This window comes from Mus pahari, chromosome 3 (genome assembly GCF_900095145.1).
Source record: "Mus pahari chromosome 3, PAHARI_EIJ_v1.1, whole genome shotgun sequence".
Taxonomy (NCBI): domain Eukaryota; kingdom Metazoa; phylum Chordata; class Mammalia; order Rodentia; family Muridae; genus Mus; species Mus pahari.
Genome location: NC_034592.1, coordinates 147,464,518 through 147,483,993, shown reverse-complemented (window position 1 = coordinate 147,483,993; position 19,476 = coordinate 147,464,518). Strand labels below are relative to the sequence as shown.

Genomic DNA, 19,476 nt, shown 5'->3' with positions numbered 1-19,476 from the left:
ACATGCCTGTGCACTGACCCCTGAGTCGCCATCCTTCAGATGCATCAATTCTACATGTTTGTTTGATGATCCAATTGACCCATGCTCCTTTCATCAAAGTGTGTTTGCTCCCATGTACCAATGCCTTGTACCAATGAGGCTCACACACTGTTCTGTGAATAAGTGAAGGAAGGAAGGAAGGAAGGAAGGAAGGAAGGAAGGAAGGAAGGAAGGAAAGAAGCCATCCCAAACTGGGGAAATTCTGGTTAACCTGGCTGGAGCCCATCTGAGCTCAGGCTGGTGTTCCCCCTTTCAGTCCCTGCTCCCCACGAAGCCTGGGTGAGCTGCTGGGGAGAGAGAAGTATGATCAGCTCCTGCTGTCTGGGGCCTCCAAGGAATCAGACACCCTGATGTGTAAAACCTCACAAACCAGCCCGGAAGCCCAGTAAGCACCAGTTAAATGGGATCACCGGCTGGCTTCAGAGTGGAGAAGCCAGTCCCGAGCGGGGTTCCAGCATCAGCAGAGGAGCCCAAAGAGCTGATGGAAGGCAGCTGCAGCTTAGACTCAGAAGCTGGAGATTCGCTGGCAGTGGAGCTGGTGAAACAGAAGTGGCTGTAGCTGAGGGTGGTTCTCTGGGTTTCCTTAGGCAGACGGCGGCTTGCCAGCACATTTTGGTTGGTGGTAGGAAACCCAACTCGAGAGCTTAGTTTGCTACCAGAGCATGAGCATGGACTGGCGCAGATCTGAGGCTCAGAACCCAGCCCCTGACAGTGTTAGGAAAGCTTGCATGTAAACCGGGTGCAGGAAACGCTGCTTTCCGGACACAGGTGTGCCCGCTGGTCACTAGCCACACAAGGGCTGAAGTTCCACACAAGTTCCTGACTGAGCAAAGCCAGGATCCCACAGAGAGAGAGCTCGGGCAAGCGCAGGCCTCGCTCAGGATGGTCTAACATCCCAATGGCACAGCAAAGACTGCCAGCTCGGTTGGGCTGACAGGACTCTGAAGAGGAGAGAAAAGCACTTATGGTAGCTACCATGCAGGCTTTGGAAGCCTGACCTGATCAATCTGCTCCCCACACAGCCTTGGACCTGGATCTTTTTTTTTTTTTTTTTTTTTTTTTTAATCTGTTTGAGTGTTTGGCTTGTATGTGTGCACATGGACTATCTGTGTGCCTTGTGTCCATACTGTTCAAAAGAGGGCATCGGATCCCCAGAACTGGAATCCTGGATGGTTGTGAGCCGCCACGTGAGTGCTAGGAACTGAACTTTGGTCCTCTACAAGATCAGCAAGTGCTCTCAACCCCAGGGCTACTTCTCCAGCCCCGAACCAGTATCTTTGTACACAACCTGACCTCTTTCTTCATCCGCAAACAGGGGATCTGACATACCAAATGCCCAGCGGGGATCTGATATATACCGTATACCCAGCGTCTTGATGATTAAGAAAGAGAACGCAGCCCTCAATACTTGGCCTGTGGCTTGTCTTGGATACTTCGTATTATTCCCATAGAAAGCATTTAATCGCCCACACGCAAGGTAAAAAGCGTTGTTCTCTCTCTCTAGACAGAGAAACTGAGAGCAGAGAGAGCAGAGACCTCAAGTGGACGGGGGGCGTCTACCACACTTGCACTTGTAGCTTCTTCTTCTTTTTTTTTTTTTTAAGATTTATTTATTTATTATATGTAAGTACACTGTAGCTGTCTTCAGACACTCCAGAAGAGGGCGTCAGATCNAGCTGTCTTCAGACACTCCAGAAGAGGGCGTCAGATCTTGTTACGGATGGTTATGAGCCACCATGTGGTTGCTGGGATTTGAACTCCGGACCTTCGGGAGAGCAGTCGGGTGCTCTTACCCACTGAGCCATCTCACCAGCCCCACTTGTAGCTTCTTGAATGTTTAAAGGCCAGAGAATAACCTTGGCTGTCATACTTAGAAACTCTGTCTGCCTCTTTTAAGACAGGGTCTCTCACTGGTCTAGAACTCACTAAGGAGCCTAGGCTGGCTAACCAGTGAGCCCAAGAGATCACTTATTTCTGCCTCCCCTGACCTGGGATCACAAGGACAGGGGACCCACCATGCCTGGCGTTTAATTTGAACGCTAGGGATCAAACGCGGGACCTCTACTGCTTGGCAAGACTGTTTCGCAGACTTGTAGTTTCTGATGCCCTAAGGAGATGAGGCTAGCCCGTGGCTGAGGGTCCAGACTTGGCAAGCTTAGACAAAAGCCTGGACCTGCCTGAGGTCCCCAGGGAAGCCCCAAAGGACTCAGATACAGGACTGAAACATCCATTTAAAGCTACATGGGGCGATGGCTCAGATGGTCAGTGGCCCGCCCAGCAGCTGAGTTCTCTGCAAAGGACACGGAGACGCTAAGGAAAGCTGAGGCACTCGTTGGCTTCTTGCATCTTTGCCTGGCCAGCCTTTGGAGTCTCACCAGTGTGTGAGCCCCATCACATGATCTCAGACCACAATGTGTTGGCAGTAAGGGCGCCTAGTAAGTCCTTTCATTGTAAAAAGGGGGAAACTGAGGCCCAGGTGTGGAGAAGTATGTGCCAAGACCAAATGACAACACAGATAGATATAGTCAGGTCACCAGGTCACCCATACCACTTCAAGTCTAGACATTATGCTAAGCTTCTGTTGTGACGCTGATCCACCCTCTAGAAAGTTCTCCACCCCTGTTGTGGCTTGCCAGCCTCCTCCATTCCCCTTAGGTTAGAGCTCAGCTCCCCTACTGCCAACCCCACCCCACAAGGTACTGTGCAGGGAGCAAGGAGAAGGTCCCATAGCTTGGAAACACTTGCCTGGAGCTTTCTCACTGAGGGAGACTGCTGTGTGGCCAGCGAGCTGACTAGAGCCAGATTCAGATACCCAGGTTCTAGTGACCCCTGTGCTCAGGCCCGGCCCTGACACATCTTAGCTTCTCATCCTCAGTGGGAGGAGCTTTTCCATCTTAAGAATGGGAGCTTGGGGTTGTTGTATTTTTAAGCCACCGGTCCCTAGCCAGCCAAGCCCATGCACACCCAGTACTTGTGTGTGCACAGGCCATGTGCGTGCCCTCCGATTGTGTCACATCCTTTGCTCTGCCAGGAGAAAGGACTTCTCCGAGGCTCCAGTGAAATCACTGCTTCCTGGTCCCCCACCCCAGGGAGTCACACTGAGCATCAGTCCTCGGATTCTAAAGGTAGCTTAGCAACAGAGCCAGGCAGTGAACCCCGTGTGCCCAACGGTAGCTGATTTCACAGCCGTCTCCTCCATCACTCACCGCCGGGCTCCTGTCAGCACCCACAGGAGCCACCAGGCCCTGCAGTTGTTAGGCTGCCCCCAGGCCCAGTGATGGCGCCCTGCACAGCCCTGCCGGTGGGCATGCCCAGTTACCTCCTCCCACCTTCTCCAACATCCCCGCCCCCCAAAGCAACATCCCAGCATTTCCATAAAACCTGGGCACTTTGACTAATCCCCTTTCTGAACTGTAATTTCCCCCGAGGCTCCTGTCAGTCGGGTGTGGATTTTGTAGGATTTTACCCTTTTTTTCTTTTTTTTAAAGATAGAATTATGGGGTCAGCACTTATGACCAACTCCTGGGGGCGGTGAGATCTATTTTAGATATACGGCAGGATCGGAGCAGGGAGGGGAGTGGATTTAATTAAGTTGCTAATATTTAAAGAAAATTGATGAACTTCTTGGTTTACGAGTTGTGCCTGCATGAACAGACCCCCTTGCACTGGGGGAGGGGGGCTCTTTATTTGATTTACTTTCTGTTTAAATCCCAGACTCATTTTTATTTGCGTAGCGTCACTGTCCCTTTAATTGTCTTTAATAAGGAAACCCTACCTCTGCTCGCATTTAATTTTGATTTAATTAGGAGGAAGTAATTAATGGCCCTGTAAATCCCATTTGCAGGCCCCTGGGATGAGGCACCACCATGCTCTTGGTTTTGGTGTTTATGACGGAGGGCTAGGTTTGGGGGTGAGGCAGGGTGGGTGTTCCTCCTCAGAAAGAGGCCTCTCGGGATGAAGTAGTAAGAATAGGAATACTGTGCCCAACACTGGGTTTGTAACTGCCTCTCTTGAGCTGCGTGCCTTTAGGTAGGATCTATGCCTTCCTTCTCTGAGCCTCAGATTGCCTATCTGTTTAATGGGAGAGAATGGAATATACTAGGGAGTTCCCAGAGGAGGATGTAGCAGGCAGAGGTGGTGCTGCAGGCTCTGGCATTGTGTGCCTGAGCATCCTAACCATCCTCCACTGTCCAGCTTGTGTCCACCTGACACTGAGAAGTGAGGAAACTATTTTCTTCCCCTTGGAAATAGGTGACTCTCCAAATCCAGTCTCAAATGGAATATGTAAGAGAAAGCAAATGGGTCCAGAAATCCCAGACGGCTGGCCGGGAACTCTCGTGACCGTTATGTGTCCCTTGTCACACATTCAGTGTATTTACTGCCGGGCCGGTGCTGGTTGCTGCTGTAGACACGAGGATGAGCCTTGTGCTGTTCCTGGAAGGAGATTTTGGTCTTGCACTCTGCGTGCATGCGCACACTGAAGCCTGCACGCTCGATCACAAGCATGCACACTGCTCACAAGTGTTCACACTCAGCTCTCCTGCGCCCCGGCATTCTCCATGCAGGCACCATTCGTATCTTGGTGCGCTGCCCGAGGAGCTCAGACCCAGCAAAGCAACCTCAGACCATCGCCCTCAAACCCACAGTGCCAGGCACACCTGAGCACAACCCTGAAAAGCTCGGGGGAGTGTGGCGTGGAGAGGCCTGTGCACGGAGAGGCACGGGGCTCTTCCATCACATGGGCCAAATCTGAGAGGGCTTCCTGGAGGAGGAATAAAGTGGGACTTTGAACTGAGAAGGCATTAGAGATGATCTCTAAACCTCTGATGAGTGGAGACATCTGTGTGTCAGGAGGTGGGGAGGGCGAGTTAGATGACCCCTCCCCCACCCTCCCTGAGTCCAGAGACAGGAAAGGGATGCTGATTCACAGTAAGAACCTACTGTGTGCTGTGAGGTCACATATAGTATCTTATGAACCTGCGGGATGTGATGGTAGCAACGGGAGAAGCGCCGCCACTCACCAGGCTGGGACAAAGCTGGAGCTGGCAGTGTGGCTGCTCCTGACTTCACACCCATCACATTCCTGATGTGTGACTTGGGGTCTTTTTCCAAATGATAGAGCTGAGAGTCAGGGAGAAGTGCAGGGCAAAGACTGGTGTCAGAGACCCAGCTGGTGGCCCCTCCCCTGCTTCCCATCGTCCACTGAGGACATTGTAAGCTGACCAGTCATCTCCTTGAGGCTGCAGGAGGATAGACCAGCACTCAGGAGTCCAGTGGACGAAGGCTCCCCTTGGTCCTTTCCCATGGAGCATGCAAAGGTATCTGCTACTGTGTGCTGAGCTTCACAACAGGAGAAATGCAGTAGGTGTTCAGTAAATGAGAGGCCATCCATCCTCCAGCTACCATGCATGACTGGGGATCTTGAACTGTCTTCTAGGGCTGAGCCAGGATGTAGCCCAGCCCAGTGCCCATAGCTCTGAACTCTTAGCTCTTCCCTCTCTGGGCTGATTGGCAGTCTGACTCTGTAGTTCCTTGTGAACAGCTTCTGGGCCCCAGTGTAGGGCTATGTCACACTTCACAGAACATCAATGGCATCATGCTGGGTTCCTCTCACTCCTCCCCACCCCTCATTGAGAGGGGGAAGGAGGTCTGTGGGAAGATATCAGGATTCTATAATACCAGCACTGGGGTGGGAGAGTCAGGGAAGCAGAAGGATCATGAGTTCAGGGTCGTCCTTAGGTACCTAGTGAGTCTAAGGCTAACCTGGACTACCTTAGAACCCGTGTCTCAAAAAAGAAGAAGGAGAAAGATGAGACAAAAGAGGAGGAAGAGGAGGAGGAAAAGAAGGAAGAGAAGGAAGAGGAGGAGGAGGAGGAGGAAGGAGGAGGAGGAGGAGGAGGAGGAGGAGGAGGAGGAGGGCAAATTCTTGTACATCATGGAGATCCAGGATCCAGAGATGGGAGGCGTCATTGTGGCCAAAATGCCTGGGTCATTGCCAATATGTGCTCATTTAATCTTCACTATGCCTCATAGAGAAGGCCTGACCACTTGAGATGGGAAAACAGGATTCAGAAGGGCAGTGAACCCACCAGTGGCTATGACACCTGCAGGCTTAGCCACATGACAGAGATCACTTCTGTCCCTATGCTCAAGTCTCCTCGTCTGAGATGTGCGAGAGTCATTTTACAGTCAGTGACGGACACCATTGAAGAGGACAGCTGCTCAGACTCTCCCACAATCCCATCTCTTCTACCACAGTGCTCCCAGGTGATTGCTAATCGAATAAGCAGATGTCCGGTCAAACTGGGAAGTGGCAAGAGGCACCCTAACAGAGGCCACAGCCCCGCTTCCCCACTGCACCTCCCCAGGGTGAGGTGATGGAGGCGTACAAACAAACACAGACAGGTCCCCTCATCCCAGGCGCTGCCAATGATTCAGGGCCGACGTCTGAGATAATTTTATTGGGGGCATTAAACTGAGTTATGAGGTTTTTACAATCCAGCCACTTATGAGAAATCTATTAACAGTAACTGGACAGGAAGAAGGAGCCCAGGACGGGCATTAATTGGGGCAATCTATAACAGGACGGGGACCCGGAAAGGTTCCACCAGACGCCTCCATTTACTCCCGGCAATTTCTGCTGAGAATCAGCAGAGTCGCCAAAAAGAGAGAGATGCCCATTAATCGGCTAATGAAATATGAAAATGTTTATGGGCCATTCAATCTTCCAAATGGCACTTCTATGATCCACCTTTCAGACGCAAAGTTCTACCACAGAATTTACACCTCGGCTCCTCCCGCGTGGCTGGGTGGGCTCTCCTCTTGATGAGTTCTCTGGCACCTGTTCTGAGGATGAGGGGGGACTGGAGTCTGCCACAGCCAGGCCTCAAAAGTGCCTTGGGGACCATCTCCTTCGTGCCCCATCTCCACGGAGTCTTAGAGAGGAGCGAGGGCTGCTCAGAATCGCTGGCTTCGTCCAGATGAGCTTTCTTCTGCTCAGGGCTGCTTGGAGATTTGGGCACTGGAGGGTAAAATCTCTGTTTGCAAGAGAACAGGCTCCTGCTGGTCCCTACCCGGAGAGATGCCTGAGCAGCGGGAACAGCCTGAGGTCTGGCGCCTAGCTGTACCAGGGAGAAATCCCAGTTATAAATAGTGACTGCTTAGTGTAATCATGTCTTCTGTGTATCAGATGCTTAATGTGTCTCAGGCAGGGCTAAGTTTTAGCTAGCACCAACAGGTATATTTGTAGTGATTTCTAAAAAAGCCAAAAGCTTCCATACCTTCCCTAAATAGACTCCCTCTGCTCCTAACTCTCAGCCTTGTGGATCCTTCGGGTAATTCAGCAGCCACAGGGTCATGTACGGCTCCGTGGGGCCTGGATCCAGCCCCGGTCCTACAGTAGCATCCTGCTTCCTGCTGCTGGTGCTAAGGACCTTAGGGGACGGTCAGCCCAGCTCTCCTCTGGGAGGATATGCTGTGTTACAGATGCAGTGGCAGGTTCAGAGATGCACAGTGACTTATGTAAGACACACAAGGGATGTTGCTGGAGTCATGGCCAACCTCTTCCTCTACTCTCTGCAGAGCCTTTAGAATGGAGTAGGGAAGCCCAAGGAGGGGGCACTGGGCAGGAAGCAAGGCAGCTCTGGAGTAGCCTGGCCTCCCCAGGAAGATGAAAAAGAAAAACCTGCAAAGTCTGCCTGATCTCGATATATGTGAACCTGGCCTTGCTCAATGCATGATGGGTGCAGGTGCTTCTGCACACACCTCCCCCTCCTCCCTCCCTCTCACTCCTGGTCCCCACAAAGTGGCAAGTCATGGGCTCACCTTTCATATACAGAGATGTGTTATAAAGCCAGGGGGAGACTACGGTCACTGAGCAGCTCAAGGCTTGTGAACTGGGAAGCCCCACCCCAGAATAGGTGAAACAGGGCCACACATAAAAAGCCCCCTGTGTCAATTCTGAGGTTTGAGAAGCTCACAAATGGTAATCTTGCAAGGTGGCACACAGCGATGATGGTTTGGTGTACTCGGGGATCTGGGAGGGGAATGGAAAAGGGACCCAGAAAACGCTTTCCAGTCAGGGGTGGGGGTGGGGCAAGTGAGTGAAGCCTTGCACAGTGAATGTATTTTCAGTACACAGAGAATAAGAATGAGTGTTCAAAATAGGCGCTCCCAGACTGGAGTAATAGCTCAGTGGGTAAAGTGCTTGTCTTAGAAGCATGAGGACATGAGTTTGATTCCCCAAAACCCACATTTAAGCATCCAAACATGGTGACATGCACTTGTAGCCCAGAGCTAGGGGGTGAGAGCACAGAGATTTCACTGGTCAGCCTTCTTCAGGTCAAAAATAAAACCACATCAATAACACCTAAGGATGCCCTCTCATACCCTCCCCACAAGTCCCACCATGCACACACACACACACACACACACACACACACACGTGTGCACCTACACAAGCACACAGTACACTGTGCAGGGCTATGCAAGCTGTGTTCCTGAACTTTGTTTCAAAGGTAACAGGAAGCATGGGAGTTTTTCAAGCAGGGATGGGGTGGGGGTAGGGTAGTGGTTATCGTCTAAAGCTGGTGGCTTTTGGGGGTCTAGAGAAGGTGGATTGTGGGGTGCAGTTGGAGTAGGGTGCATCCCAGGTGAACACTTTGTTGAGGGTGTGAATGAAGCTCAGATTGGCACAGCTTCTGGGTCTCTGTGTGTTCTGTTGAGGGAGAGATGGGCCCAGGAAAAGGTCCCCATGGGACTCTATGGGGGAATGTGTCAGAGAAGCAACTGCCTTCCTCACTATCCACCCTCCCTTCTTCCCACCTCCCCAGATCCACTCGGATTCTGACGAAGGCGACGGGACCATCAAGTACACCATCTCGGGCGAGGGTGCAGGGACCATCTTCCTGATTGACGAGTTGACAGGTGACATCCATGCCACGGAGCGCCTGGACCGAGAGCAGAAAACCTTCTACACGCTCCGGGCCCAAGCCAGGGATCGAGCCACCAACCGTCTGCTGGAGCCCGAGTCAGAGTTCATCATCAAAGTGCAGGACATCAACGACAGTGAACCACGCTTTCTCCACGGCCCCTACATTGGCAGTGTGGCCGAGCTGTCACCTACAGGTGGGTTGGGGGTTGGGTGAGGCATGGGGGTCAGGATGCCCCAAGGGAGGCTGGCATGTGCTGGTTGTGTCCTGATGGAAAGGGCTGGAGAGACAGAGGGCAGCCTGGAGCAGGGCACGTTCCCAGCTACATAGCTGGGCAAAGCTTACACATGACCTCTGCTACATCCATATACCATGAGGACGTGGGCATGTCTGTGGACTCAGAGATAACTGAATACTCAGGTACAGCTACACATTCAAGCTTAGCCATGCAATGCAAACTCACCTAGACACATGCACACTGTATGTTCAGAGACACAGCCCCACCAAGTTTGACATGGTCACAGCTCTTCTTCAAAGTCCAGCTGCACACAGACATGGCCCCTGCACAGCTGCTGGCTCATCTCCAGGTTAAAATGGCAACAACCAGACCAGTGCAGATCTGAACACGGTCTCACATATGTGCATAGCATAGCCACAGGAAATGAACCTCAAACAAAGCGAGCTACTGGACAAACTGCTTCCATGGTGACCACAGTAAGCAAGCGTCATCTTGCTGGGGTGCTGTTCCATCTGGATGCAGTTGGAGACCCCCAAGTTGACAGCTTTGTTCACTTGCCTGGCATGCCCCAACTTAGAGACCCTGCTGCCCGGGGGGACTCCAGCCCCATGCTAACACTCCGAGGCACTGGCAGAATCAATTCCTCTTTGCTGAGTGTGACTGCAAGCACCCAGGGGCACTGCACACACCCACTTGTGGAAGTTTCAAGAGAAAACACACAGCTTCCTATAGATGTGAGCCAGACTGGCTCAGCACACATCTGAATAGAGCACTGTGCCCAGACTGTAGCTATCATGCCTCTGCCCTACCCACCCATGGTGGGATCCCAGACAGCTGGCTAGACGGCCATCGAGGCCCCACTTGGCCCAGGCTACTGAGTCTCGAGTGGACCCTGACTGAGATACAGGTTGTGGGTCTCAGGCTGCCACTCCATCCTCACCATGTTAGCCAAAGGAGTCTGCAAGTCAGATGGGCGAAGGACAGGATCTCTGGAAGATGCAAGCTGGCCTGGCCTTTCTCGGGGTCTCTCGCCCTATGGCTACACATCAGAAGCCAGGGCAGTTAGACTTGTGGGGAAGACACAGTCAACCTCTGTGTATCCAGGTTGGACCAAATCCAGCTCAATAAGCAGATGACTGGTAGTCAAAGAGAAATGTGGGTCAGAGGACATAGGGAGCACAAAGGAACAGTGGGAAAACTGAGTAGCAGAGATGTAAGCCCTGCATACATACATGCAGGTACATGTGTGTGTTTGATGTGTACATGCTTACTAGCTAAGCAGCGCCTGAAAATCCCTTTGGTCCTATGACTGGCCAGGTGTTTGTTGGCATATTGGTTCACTTGAAGTAAATTTGTTGAATGCCTACTATGTGCTAGGCATGGGAGGAATAACTATGTATAGACAAACGAGAGCCTGTACACTCACAAACAGCATGTTCTGGCTAGAGATGACAAACATTAATAAGCAGGAAAAAGTGGTCAATGCAGTAAGGCTCCTCAGAGGTGATGTTGGAGCAGTGAAGCGCAAAGATGGCCGTTGTGGGGGAAGAGCATGGAGAACAGAATGTGCAAAGGCCCTGGGGTGAAGTTCCCTGAGTATCACACAGCCATGTACATAATAGTTAGGGTTTGATCTTTATTCTGCACGTGCTAGACCGGCTGTGGTAGGTCCCCTTCGGAAGAATGATAGGCTCTGGCCCGGCTCTAACAGGATCTCGTGATTGCTTCATGAGGAAGGACCCGGTGTGGGGAAGGTGGGGGGGGGGGAAGCAGGAACTGGTTGCTCAGAAGGAGGACACTGCAGTTGTCAAGACAGAATATGGTGGCGGCGTATCTCCAAGTGGCACTAGAGAAGGGACACGGAAAGGAGGTCGCTGGTGGATGTCGCCGGTGGATGTCTTTGGAGAGCTAGGCTGAAGGTGTTTGCTAATGGATTGGATGGAGGGTATGAGAGAGAGAACTCACATCTTATGTTTAGGGTTTTGACCTGAGCTGGGAACTGGATAGGATTTCCATTTCCTGAGCTGGAAGGACAGCTATGGGAGACGAGAGGGAAGCAGGAGTCTGGTTTCTGACGTGCTGAGATGGAAGCAGAACATAACTCTTTAAACTGTCGGTTGAATAAGCCAGGTCATTGGGGAGCTCTGGGCTGGGGACATAGGTACCCAGGAGGTTGTCAGTGGCAAAGACCCAGGACAGTCCGGAGTTGCTGAGAGCTTAGATATGAATTACATAATACAGAAGCTGGGGTCCAGGAGACAGTGGTGTGTCCGAAGTCACAAGCAAATCAGGGGCAGCTCAAATCCCCAATTTCCCAGGCCCAGCAGCCCTCACCTAATCTCTGGCCCAAGAGGATATGGTCTTGTCTATGCTTCCCCAAAACTGACACGTGCGTTGTTTTTTAAAATAAAATAAGAAGTTAAACACACATGCAAACACACACACACACACACACACACACACACACACACACGTCATCAGACAGCTTTTGGGATTTGGCGAGTTGAGCTCAGGCACTCAGACCTGCGTGACGAGCACCTTTATCACTTGAGCCATTTCCCAAGGCCGTCCTTCTACCGGCTTTGAGGCAGAGTCTCTTGTTTCTGCTGCTATGCTCCGTACACTGGGCTAGCTGACCCCTGCCTGGGCTTTCAGACAATTCTCCTGCCTCTGTCTCCCATCTTGCTGTAGAAGTGCTTGGATTACACCTGTGTCCTACCACATCCTGATTCCATGTTGGTCCATGGCTCAAATTCCACTCACCAGGTTTGTGAAGTCAGTGCATCTGCCCACTTAGCTGTCTCCTCTCCCACAGAGAGACCAAAAAGCTTGTGAGGGCCGGTGCTAGGAACGGAAACAGGTGTTACATCTAAGTGACTTTCAAGAAAGCCTTTCAAAAAGTTCTCTCTACCATACTGCAGAGGAAGGCTGGGTCTGGGGCCAAGGTGGCTCTGCAATCCCCACCTCACCCTCACTGAGGAGCATGGCAGAGCTACTGTCAATAAGTCACCGAACAGAGGGGAGCACCAGATCCCAGAGGGAAGAGAAGGTACATGGGGGTCCTGAAGCCAGCGCGTGCTGGAACTGGCCCCTGCCTTTGGCTTCCGGGTTGTTGGAGAGGCAAGGGTCCTTGCTGCACAGATGGAGAAGCTGAACTCCAAGAGGAGGACAGGAGTGCATCCCAGGTCCCACAGAGTGTAGGAGGCACTGGCCTGAGTCCCAGCCTGAACTCACAGAACACTCAGAGGAAAGGCAGGCAGGGTGACTCACTTTGGACGAGCTGGGGAACCGAGGAGGGGGCGGGAAAAGGCAGAAATTAAATTAGTTGATTTTATTTGAGTAACTTTTTGAAGAAGCAGATCCGGCACTGGGTGCTCATGGAGACTCCAGGCGGCTTTGAAAATCAGTCACAATTAACTGAACCTCCTGATCAGGGCTGAGCAGGGCGGGGCTGACAAGCGGCAGTGGATCGGGCAGTTTCCCGAGATCAGAGGGAGCAGGGACGCAGCTTGCGACATGAAAAGCAGCTGTGCTCGCAAATTAAACCACTCAGAGCTTGAAAGAGAAGGAAAGTGAGCCCAGGGCCATTGAACCACGATGCTGAGGGGGGGGACATGCCAGCCCACGCTGGGGCCGGCGCTGAGAAGCAAGTCCCCAGCAGACAGTTGGCAGGCCCGACACCCGCCCCCCCCCCGTGACCTTGAGCCAGCCCCTGTCCTCCCCCAGGGGTCAGAGTTACTTGCTGAGCATTGGGGGGGTCCTTCATGCCACAGGCTCAGGCATTGTGCCCCAGATTGGGGACCATCAGGAGGCCACACAGTGAGGGATTGATGGGAACCGAACTGGCTAGAATTTGGTAGAAATTCTCCCCCTTGTTAGGATGTCTATGTATGTGTGTGCCTGCTCGAGTATGTGAGTGTGGGTGTGTACATGATACTGAGCATGCGTGAAGGTCAGAGGTCATCCTCCACCGTTGGTCCCTTTGTACAGCTTGTCTTTTGTTTGCCCCCGTATGACCAGGCTAGCTGGTGTGTAAGCTTCTGACGATTCTCCTGTCTCCATCCCCCCATCTCGCTACAGGCGCGCAGGGACTACAAATGGGCACCGTCACGCCCAGCTTTATATGGGGGGTCTGGGGATTAGAACTCAGTTCCCCCACATTTGCACAGCAAGTGCCTTCCATATCCACAGAGCCAGAGACTCTCTTTTTATGAGAGTGTTGAATCACACACTGAAAGAAGGGAACTGAACGGAGGAACAGCTCGAAGCAGGGTTTCCAACCCAAATTACCCAGAGTGCTAGTTAACACAGGTTGCCGCATCTATCCCCGGAGGGCTCCTTCCTTTGCAGTGCTGGAGATCAAACTCAGCTCATGCATGCTAGGTAAGCACTCCATCACAGGGCTCCACCTCAGCCACACCCCCAGGGTTTCTAATCCAGCAGGTCTGACTGTGAGGAACGATAACAAACTCCCAGGAGCTGGGGCTGGGTTGGGTACCACACTTGAACTGCCACCGCGTTCAAAGAACATTGCAGGTGCAGGGAGCTATGCGTGCAAGGACCCTAGGACAGGCTGTGCTCATTGCGTTTGCAGGGAGAAGAGATGGGGAGGATGGCAGAGCTTGGGTACCTCCCTAAACAGGTCTTAAGCTGAAGTACCTAGGACTTGGTGGCGGCTGAGTGAGATGGAGTCAGAGAGATGATAAAACCCAATGCATACTTTAAAAGAATGGCCTAGCTTGTGTTGATATACAGACTAAGGGCGGAAAGAGGGAGGTGAGAGGGGGCACCAGTTGGACAGGTAAGAGGCAATGGGAAAGAAGAGTGCCAGCGTATTATTTCAGAGCAGAGCCCACGGGGTCAGTGCAGAACTGAATACGGGAGAGAGCAGAAAGCGCTCTGAGCAGCTCAGTATTGGAGCTGCCGTGGAAGGAGGAGCAGGTTCATCCTCCTCGGTCTGGCTAGGACAGGGATGTGCACCATAAACACCGGGGATACCTAGGATAAGTCTGAACACTCTCCTAGAATCGTGGCGGGAGACTCATCAGCAGAGGAGGGGTCAAAAGCTTGGGGCTTCATGAAGTCGACAAGCAGTGAGTCTGGGCAGAGAAGCAAGGTAAAGGGGCCCTGGGTGCCTCTCCTAGGCTGTCACAACCTGACCCAGATTCAGTGACGGGATTCCCGCAACCTCCAGGATACAAGAGTCTTCCAGGGTTTCCAGAGCCAACTCCACTTCTCCAGTCATTGATGCCAACTATATGCAAAATACAGTGCTTGGCACCACTGAAAACACAGAGCCTCTGCTAGGCCGTGCTGGTGCACACCTTGAATGTCAGCACTTGGGAGGCAGAAGCAGATGGATCTGAGTTCAAGTGAGCCCGGTCTACAGAGTGAGTTCTAGGATAGCCAGGGCTCCACAGAGAAACCGTTTCTCAAAAAGGAAGAAGGAAGGAAAACACAAAGCCTCAATTCGATCTGTGTTCATTAGCCGGTCCTTTATTCTGTGAACTGCAGGAGACGCAGAGACCATTGAAATCTGCCAATGTTTATTAGCGCCCACTATATGCATGGCGTCCAGGGTGCTTGACTCGGAGAGCCTGTAACGAGTCATCCGAGGACAAGGACAAAGACAGTGTTTGCTGGATAGAAAAATGAGCAGACACTTGGGACTCCTGGTACCCATTTCACACACTGCACGCTGTGTGTGCAGGGTCACAGTGCACCGATAAACAGTGTACCATCCCAACCTCAGAACAGCACTGAGTCAGCTTCATCTCCTGCAGCTACCTCCATCAACTGGTAGCGACCAGAGAGTCTGAAGGTTTCATTTGGGCTCAACAGAAAGGAGTGCCACAATAGATTAGTGATGCCTGCTGTAAGGGAGGGGTGGGGGATATGGTGTACCACACAGTAGCAGTGGTGTGGCTGGACCACGGGGTTGGGGCTCAACCGGAGTGTGGATGTTGCAGGCCCCTGCCACAATCCCCTTCCCTTGACTCCAGTTCCCTGTGAGCTGCATCTCTAATGAGTAGACGGAGCCTGTTTTGCAGTACAACCCGCACTTCTTGGGATATTCAGTAAATAATAGCTATCAGCTAACAGCGCTTTCACAGAGCGATTCGCCTTTATCCTCCAATCCCGGGAATAAGGAGGGCAGGTGTTACTGTCTTCATTCTGCCAAATGGGAAGTAAATGTAACAAGAGACAAGTGACTTGTCTGAGGCTCTGTAGTCAAAGCTGAGACAGACCTTGGAACCAGAACTCTGAACGCAGCATCCACGGCTTTCTTCAGGGGACAGGGGACAGTCTCGATGCTTCCTTGCAAAGTACTTTACGGCTTGAAATCGCTCTCACGCCCCTAATCTCACCTCGTCCTCTTCATGGGCTCTCTCTTAGATGCTGACACCCCCGTTTTGCAGCAAAGGGAACCGAGGTCCAAGGGCAGGAATAAAAGTGACAGCATGCAGTCTGTTCCCCAAATCTGGGGCTTGAAGGGGGTGCGTAGCAGAGAGGAGAGGAGGGTGGTTCCCGAGGGTATCATTTGCAGAAGGCAGCAAGCAGTAAGTGGGGAGTCTCCAACTGTCCCATCCACAGCCACAGTGTGGCTCAGCAGCCCTAGGGCCCAAGCCAGGAATCAATCGCTGGCCTCGGCAGAGACGACTTCTAAAGATGTTTTTAATTAAAGTCCAGGAAGATCTATATGTGCTGCATCCTCTTGCCTAGCAACAGCACTCGCTCCTGCTCCCCTGCTGGAGGGACAACAGGATGGGAGGTTTCTGGTGGGGACAGGTAGCAGGGGGCCCTGGCCCTTTGGAGTCAACCCCCAGCAATCCCGGGTAATCTGGAGCAATTTGTCTTTTCCATCAACAAGCTGTTCAAAAGCTGGCTGGATGGCCCAGCAGGTAAAGCTACAGAGGCCTGGTGACCCAAGCTCTAGTTCTGGGGACCATGCAAAGACAGAGGGAAACCAACTCCATGAAGTTGTCCTCTGACCGCCACACACATACATGCTGCACTCACGCACCCCCCAATCCACACCCCACACATAAAAATGAATAAACTGTAAAATTAAAACGAACTAAATAAAAGAAAAAGCAATCTGTCCAAACGTGAGCACCAGGTCTGTGAGGGCTCTGAGACGACATGGCACCCGGTGCCGAGCTGATGGAGCCACCATCCTGCCTCAGGGGCCTAACACACTGGGCCCTGATAGCTATCAAGTGAATGAATGCAGCTGAATTACAGGGTTTATAGGTTGAGGAGGTGGCTCGGAAGGGCTTGCTATGCAGATATGAGGACCTGAGTTTGGCTCCCCAGCACCCAGCCAGAAGCAGCGTTGTCCCTACCCGGTCTTGGGGTCTGCGGAGACTGGGGTGTCACTATGGCCTGCCAGCCAGCTAATCTAGCTGACTTGGTGAGCTAGCTCCAGGTTCCATGAGATACCTTGTCTCAGACAATGAAGAGCATAGAAATAAGAGAAGACGCTCTTACGTCGACCACTGCCCACATTGGCCTTCTTCCATTGGCCAGACTGGCGTTGCTGATGCAGACACCAGCATCCCAAACACACAAGGTCACCCACTGGATTCTATGAGTATAGCCTCCCGTGAGTGCTGAGAGGACAAAGATCTTGTGGCCTTTAACGTCGGGTATCTGGAAAGCCCTTCGGGGGGTGAACATTAGATACATGCACGGGGTCAAGGCTGTGGCTGAGACCCCTAAGAAAAGATAGAGCGAGGGAGGGGTGTTCAAAGTCTCCGCAAAAGGGTCCCCCACCTCTCCAGGCCGGACCTCACCCTTCTGCCCCGTGCTCCGCCTCATGTCGCCTCCCGTTTTCTGTGTGGTACCATCTTCATTGACTCTAGCTTGCTAGATTTCTGGTTTTCTGCCATAGGAGCTGCCCCACTTTCTGTCCCTAAGTACCTATCCCTCATCTCTCCACCCTGACCCACTTTCCTGCCCCTCCTCTTCTGTGTCACCTCCCCTGGTGCTGGTCTCTGGACGAGAGCCTCCTCCCCTGTCCTGCCACCTCCCTTTCCCTGTAGCTGCTTCCCCGCCTCTCCTGTGGGTCATTCATCTACATTAGAGCGCCCCAGCTGGGCAGCTAGAAGCAAGGTCAAGCCCAGCCCGGCTAGCCCACATTGTAAGTGACGGTCCAGGAGGGAGCTGGGAGGGGGCGGGAGGGCGGGGTTGGAGAAGGGGCTTGTTTCCTTCGCACTCTGAGTGTTTCCCGGGACTCTCGACAAGTGGTTTTTAAATTTTAATAGAAAGCATTCCACACGGTGCTGGCAGCAGCAGGGGGTGGGAAGCCGTTTTTTATAAATGTTGGAGAAGCTAAAAGTAAGCCCAGGGTATCCCCAGGCCCAGCAGGACAGCATGGGAGGTAAGGGAAGACAATTAGAAACGTCTTCATAATAATGACACTCAGTCGACTCAGCCCGGGGAGGACTTCTTCGCTAAAGCACTTAATCTCGTTAATCTCATTACCAGAGGGGTCTCCTCATCCCGGATGCAGGAGGGAACAAAATACTATTGGCTCTTTACAGATTTAGGAACCTCTGGGGTGAGGGTCCTGCAGCCTCCTGTGGGGCCTGGGAAAAGGCTGGAGTGTGTGAGAGTTTACCTCTGTGGCCTTCCACACTGTACCACCTCCTCCAGGAGCCTGCTGCTGGCTTCCTGTACCCCGTGGATAGCCTGTGTTAAGAGACCAAACATAATGAATGACATCAGGGCCAGAAAATCAGAGCTGAGTAGCAGGCAAGCCCTCCCTCTCTGATGTTGCCGTCAGGGGTATCCTACTCAGGGCCAAGGACATAGGGCCTAAGTGCCTCCTGGCTGTCCAGAGAACCAACGGAAACTGAGATCCAATGATGTACACGTTACTGGCCCTTTGGCCTCTTAAATCCATCATCTCTAAGCTCCAGGGAGTCTCAGATTACACAGAGGAAAACAGGCCAAACAAAGGGAAGACTGGCTTGTCCCCTGAGTAAGGTGAGGACGTACTGGGATGTGATGCCTACCTATACTCACTGGAAGTGTGAGGGACATCACCTCTTAGAAGGTCCCACTTCTCACATTGTCCTCAGCTCTGAGGAACTGTGATGACCCAGGGCACACGGCAGGCTTGCTCTTCTTCTCGATGTCACCTTCAATGCAGGCCCGGTGTGTCTGGAGGGTGACATCCTAGCCAGAAAGATCTGGGTTGGAATCATTCCCTACTGCGTAGTAGAAAAATTACCTCAGGATGGCATTGAGCATGTCTGTTACTCCATTTCCTTACTGGTCCAGTCAGGGTCCAGGTTTGCACTGCATCCATTCTGAGCCCAATAGGGAACTTAAAAAAAAAAATACCCTTGCCCAGATCCCACCCACAGAGTCCTATTTAATTGGTCAGGAATGAGACTCAGCATCAGTTTTATTTTAAAACTCCCAAAGGATTCTAGTGCGTGGCCAGGCTGAGAACCACTGAAGTTTGTGCTCTCCAAGGACCAGACTCCCCATATTTAACATTCTGCATGGATCCCTGAGCCCTGAGATCCCATTTACCCAAGAATCAGGCCATTCCTAGTCCTAGTCTTAACTTAGACTCTTAAGATGTGTTCAAGCAGGGGGACCAGGCTGTCACGTCCCCGTATGGGCCACTAGGCAGAACCCTAGACAGCAGTCCTCTCTCCCATCTTCCCAGACCAGCACAGACCATCAGGGACAGGTTGGCCTGAAGGACCTGAATCCCACCCCTGCCTTCCTCTCCTCTCTCCACCCTTGTAGTTTCTCAGAGTCCCCCCTCTTTCAGTCACCAATTTACATCAACTCCAATCAATGCTCTCCTTCTCCTTCTACCTGGAAGGCAGGGCATGTTAGTTTTGACACCAGATCCACCCTGCATTGAAATCCTGCCTCACTGACAGCCCGGCCAGTTGACTATGGACGGATGAGCACTGTCCTTGGTGCTGATCGACGGAAAGGACTCTGCCTAATGGATCCAACCAGGGAGCAAGTACTCTTTTTTTTAAAGATACATTTATTTATTTTATGCATATGAGTACACTGTAACTGCCTTCAGACACACCAGAAGAGGACATCAGATCCCATGACAGATGGTTTAGTAATCAGGTTCTGGAAATCTTAACAGATCTGACTGCAAGGCTTCTGTCTAGATTTCGCGTGATGGTGTATGTAAAGCACTGTGTGAAATATGAAGTGGTTATTCTGTATGTGTAATGATATCGCTGTTGTTGAGCAATGACACCTGACCATGGGTTTCCACTC

The 19,476-nt window shown here is 52.1% G+C and overlaps 1 protein-coding gene across 3 annotated transcripts in view; it reads left to right on the top strand.

Moving 5' to 3' along the window:
- Cdh22 (cadherin 22) overlaps positions 1–19,476 on the top strand; it is a 123,892-nt gene that overhangs the window by 54,809 nt on the left and 49,607 nt on the right. For 2 of the 3 annotated variants that reach the window (XM_029537033.1, XM_021193691.2), the window contains exon 3: positions 8,871–9,165. In XM_029537033.1, the coding sequence (XP_029392893.1) occupies positions 8,871–9,165 (295 nt within the window). Of the gene's footprint in view, positions 1–8,870; positions 9,166–19,476 lie in introns of those variants that run through there. The other variant, XM_029537034.1, reaches the window with a different exon arrangement.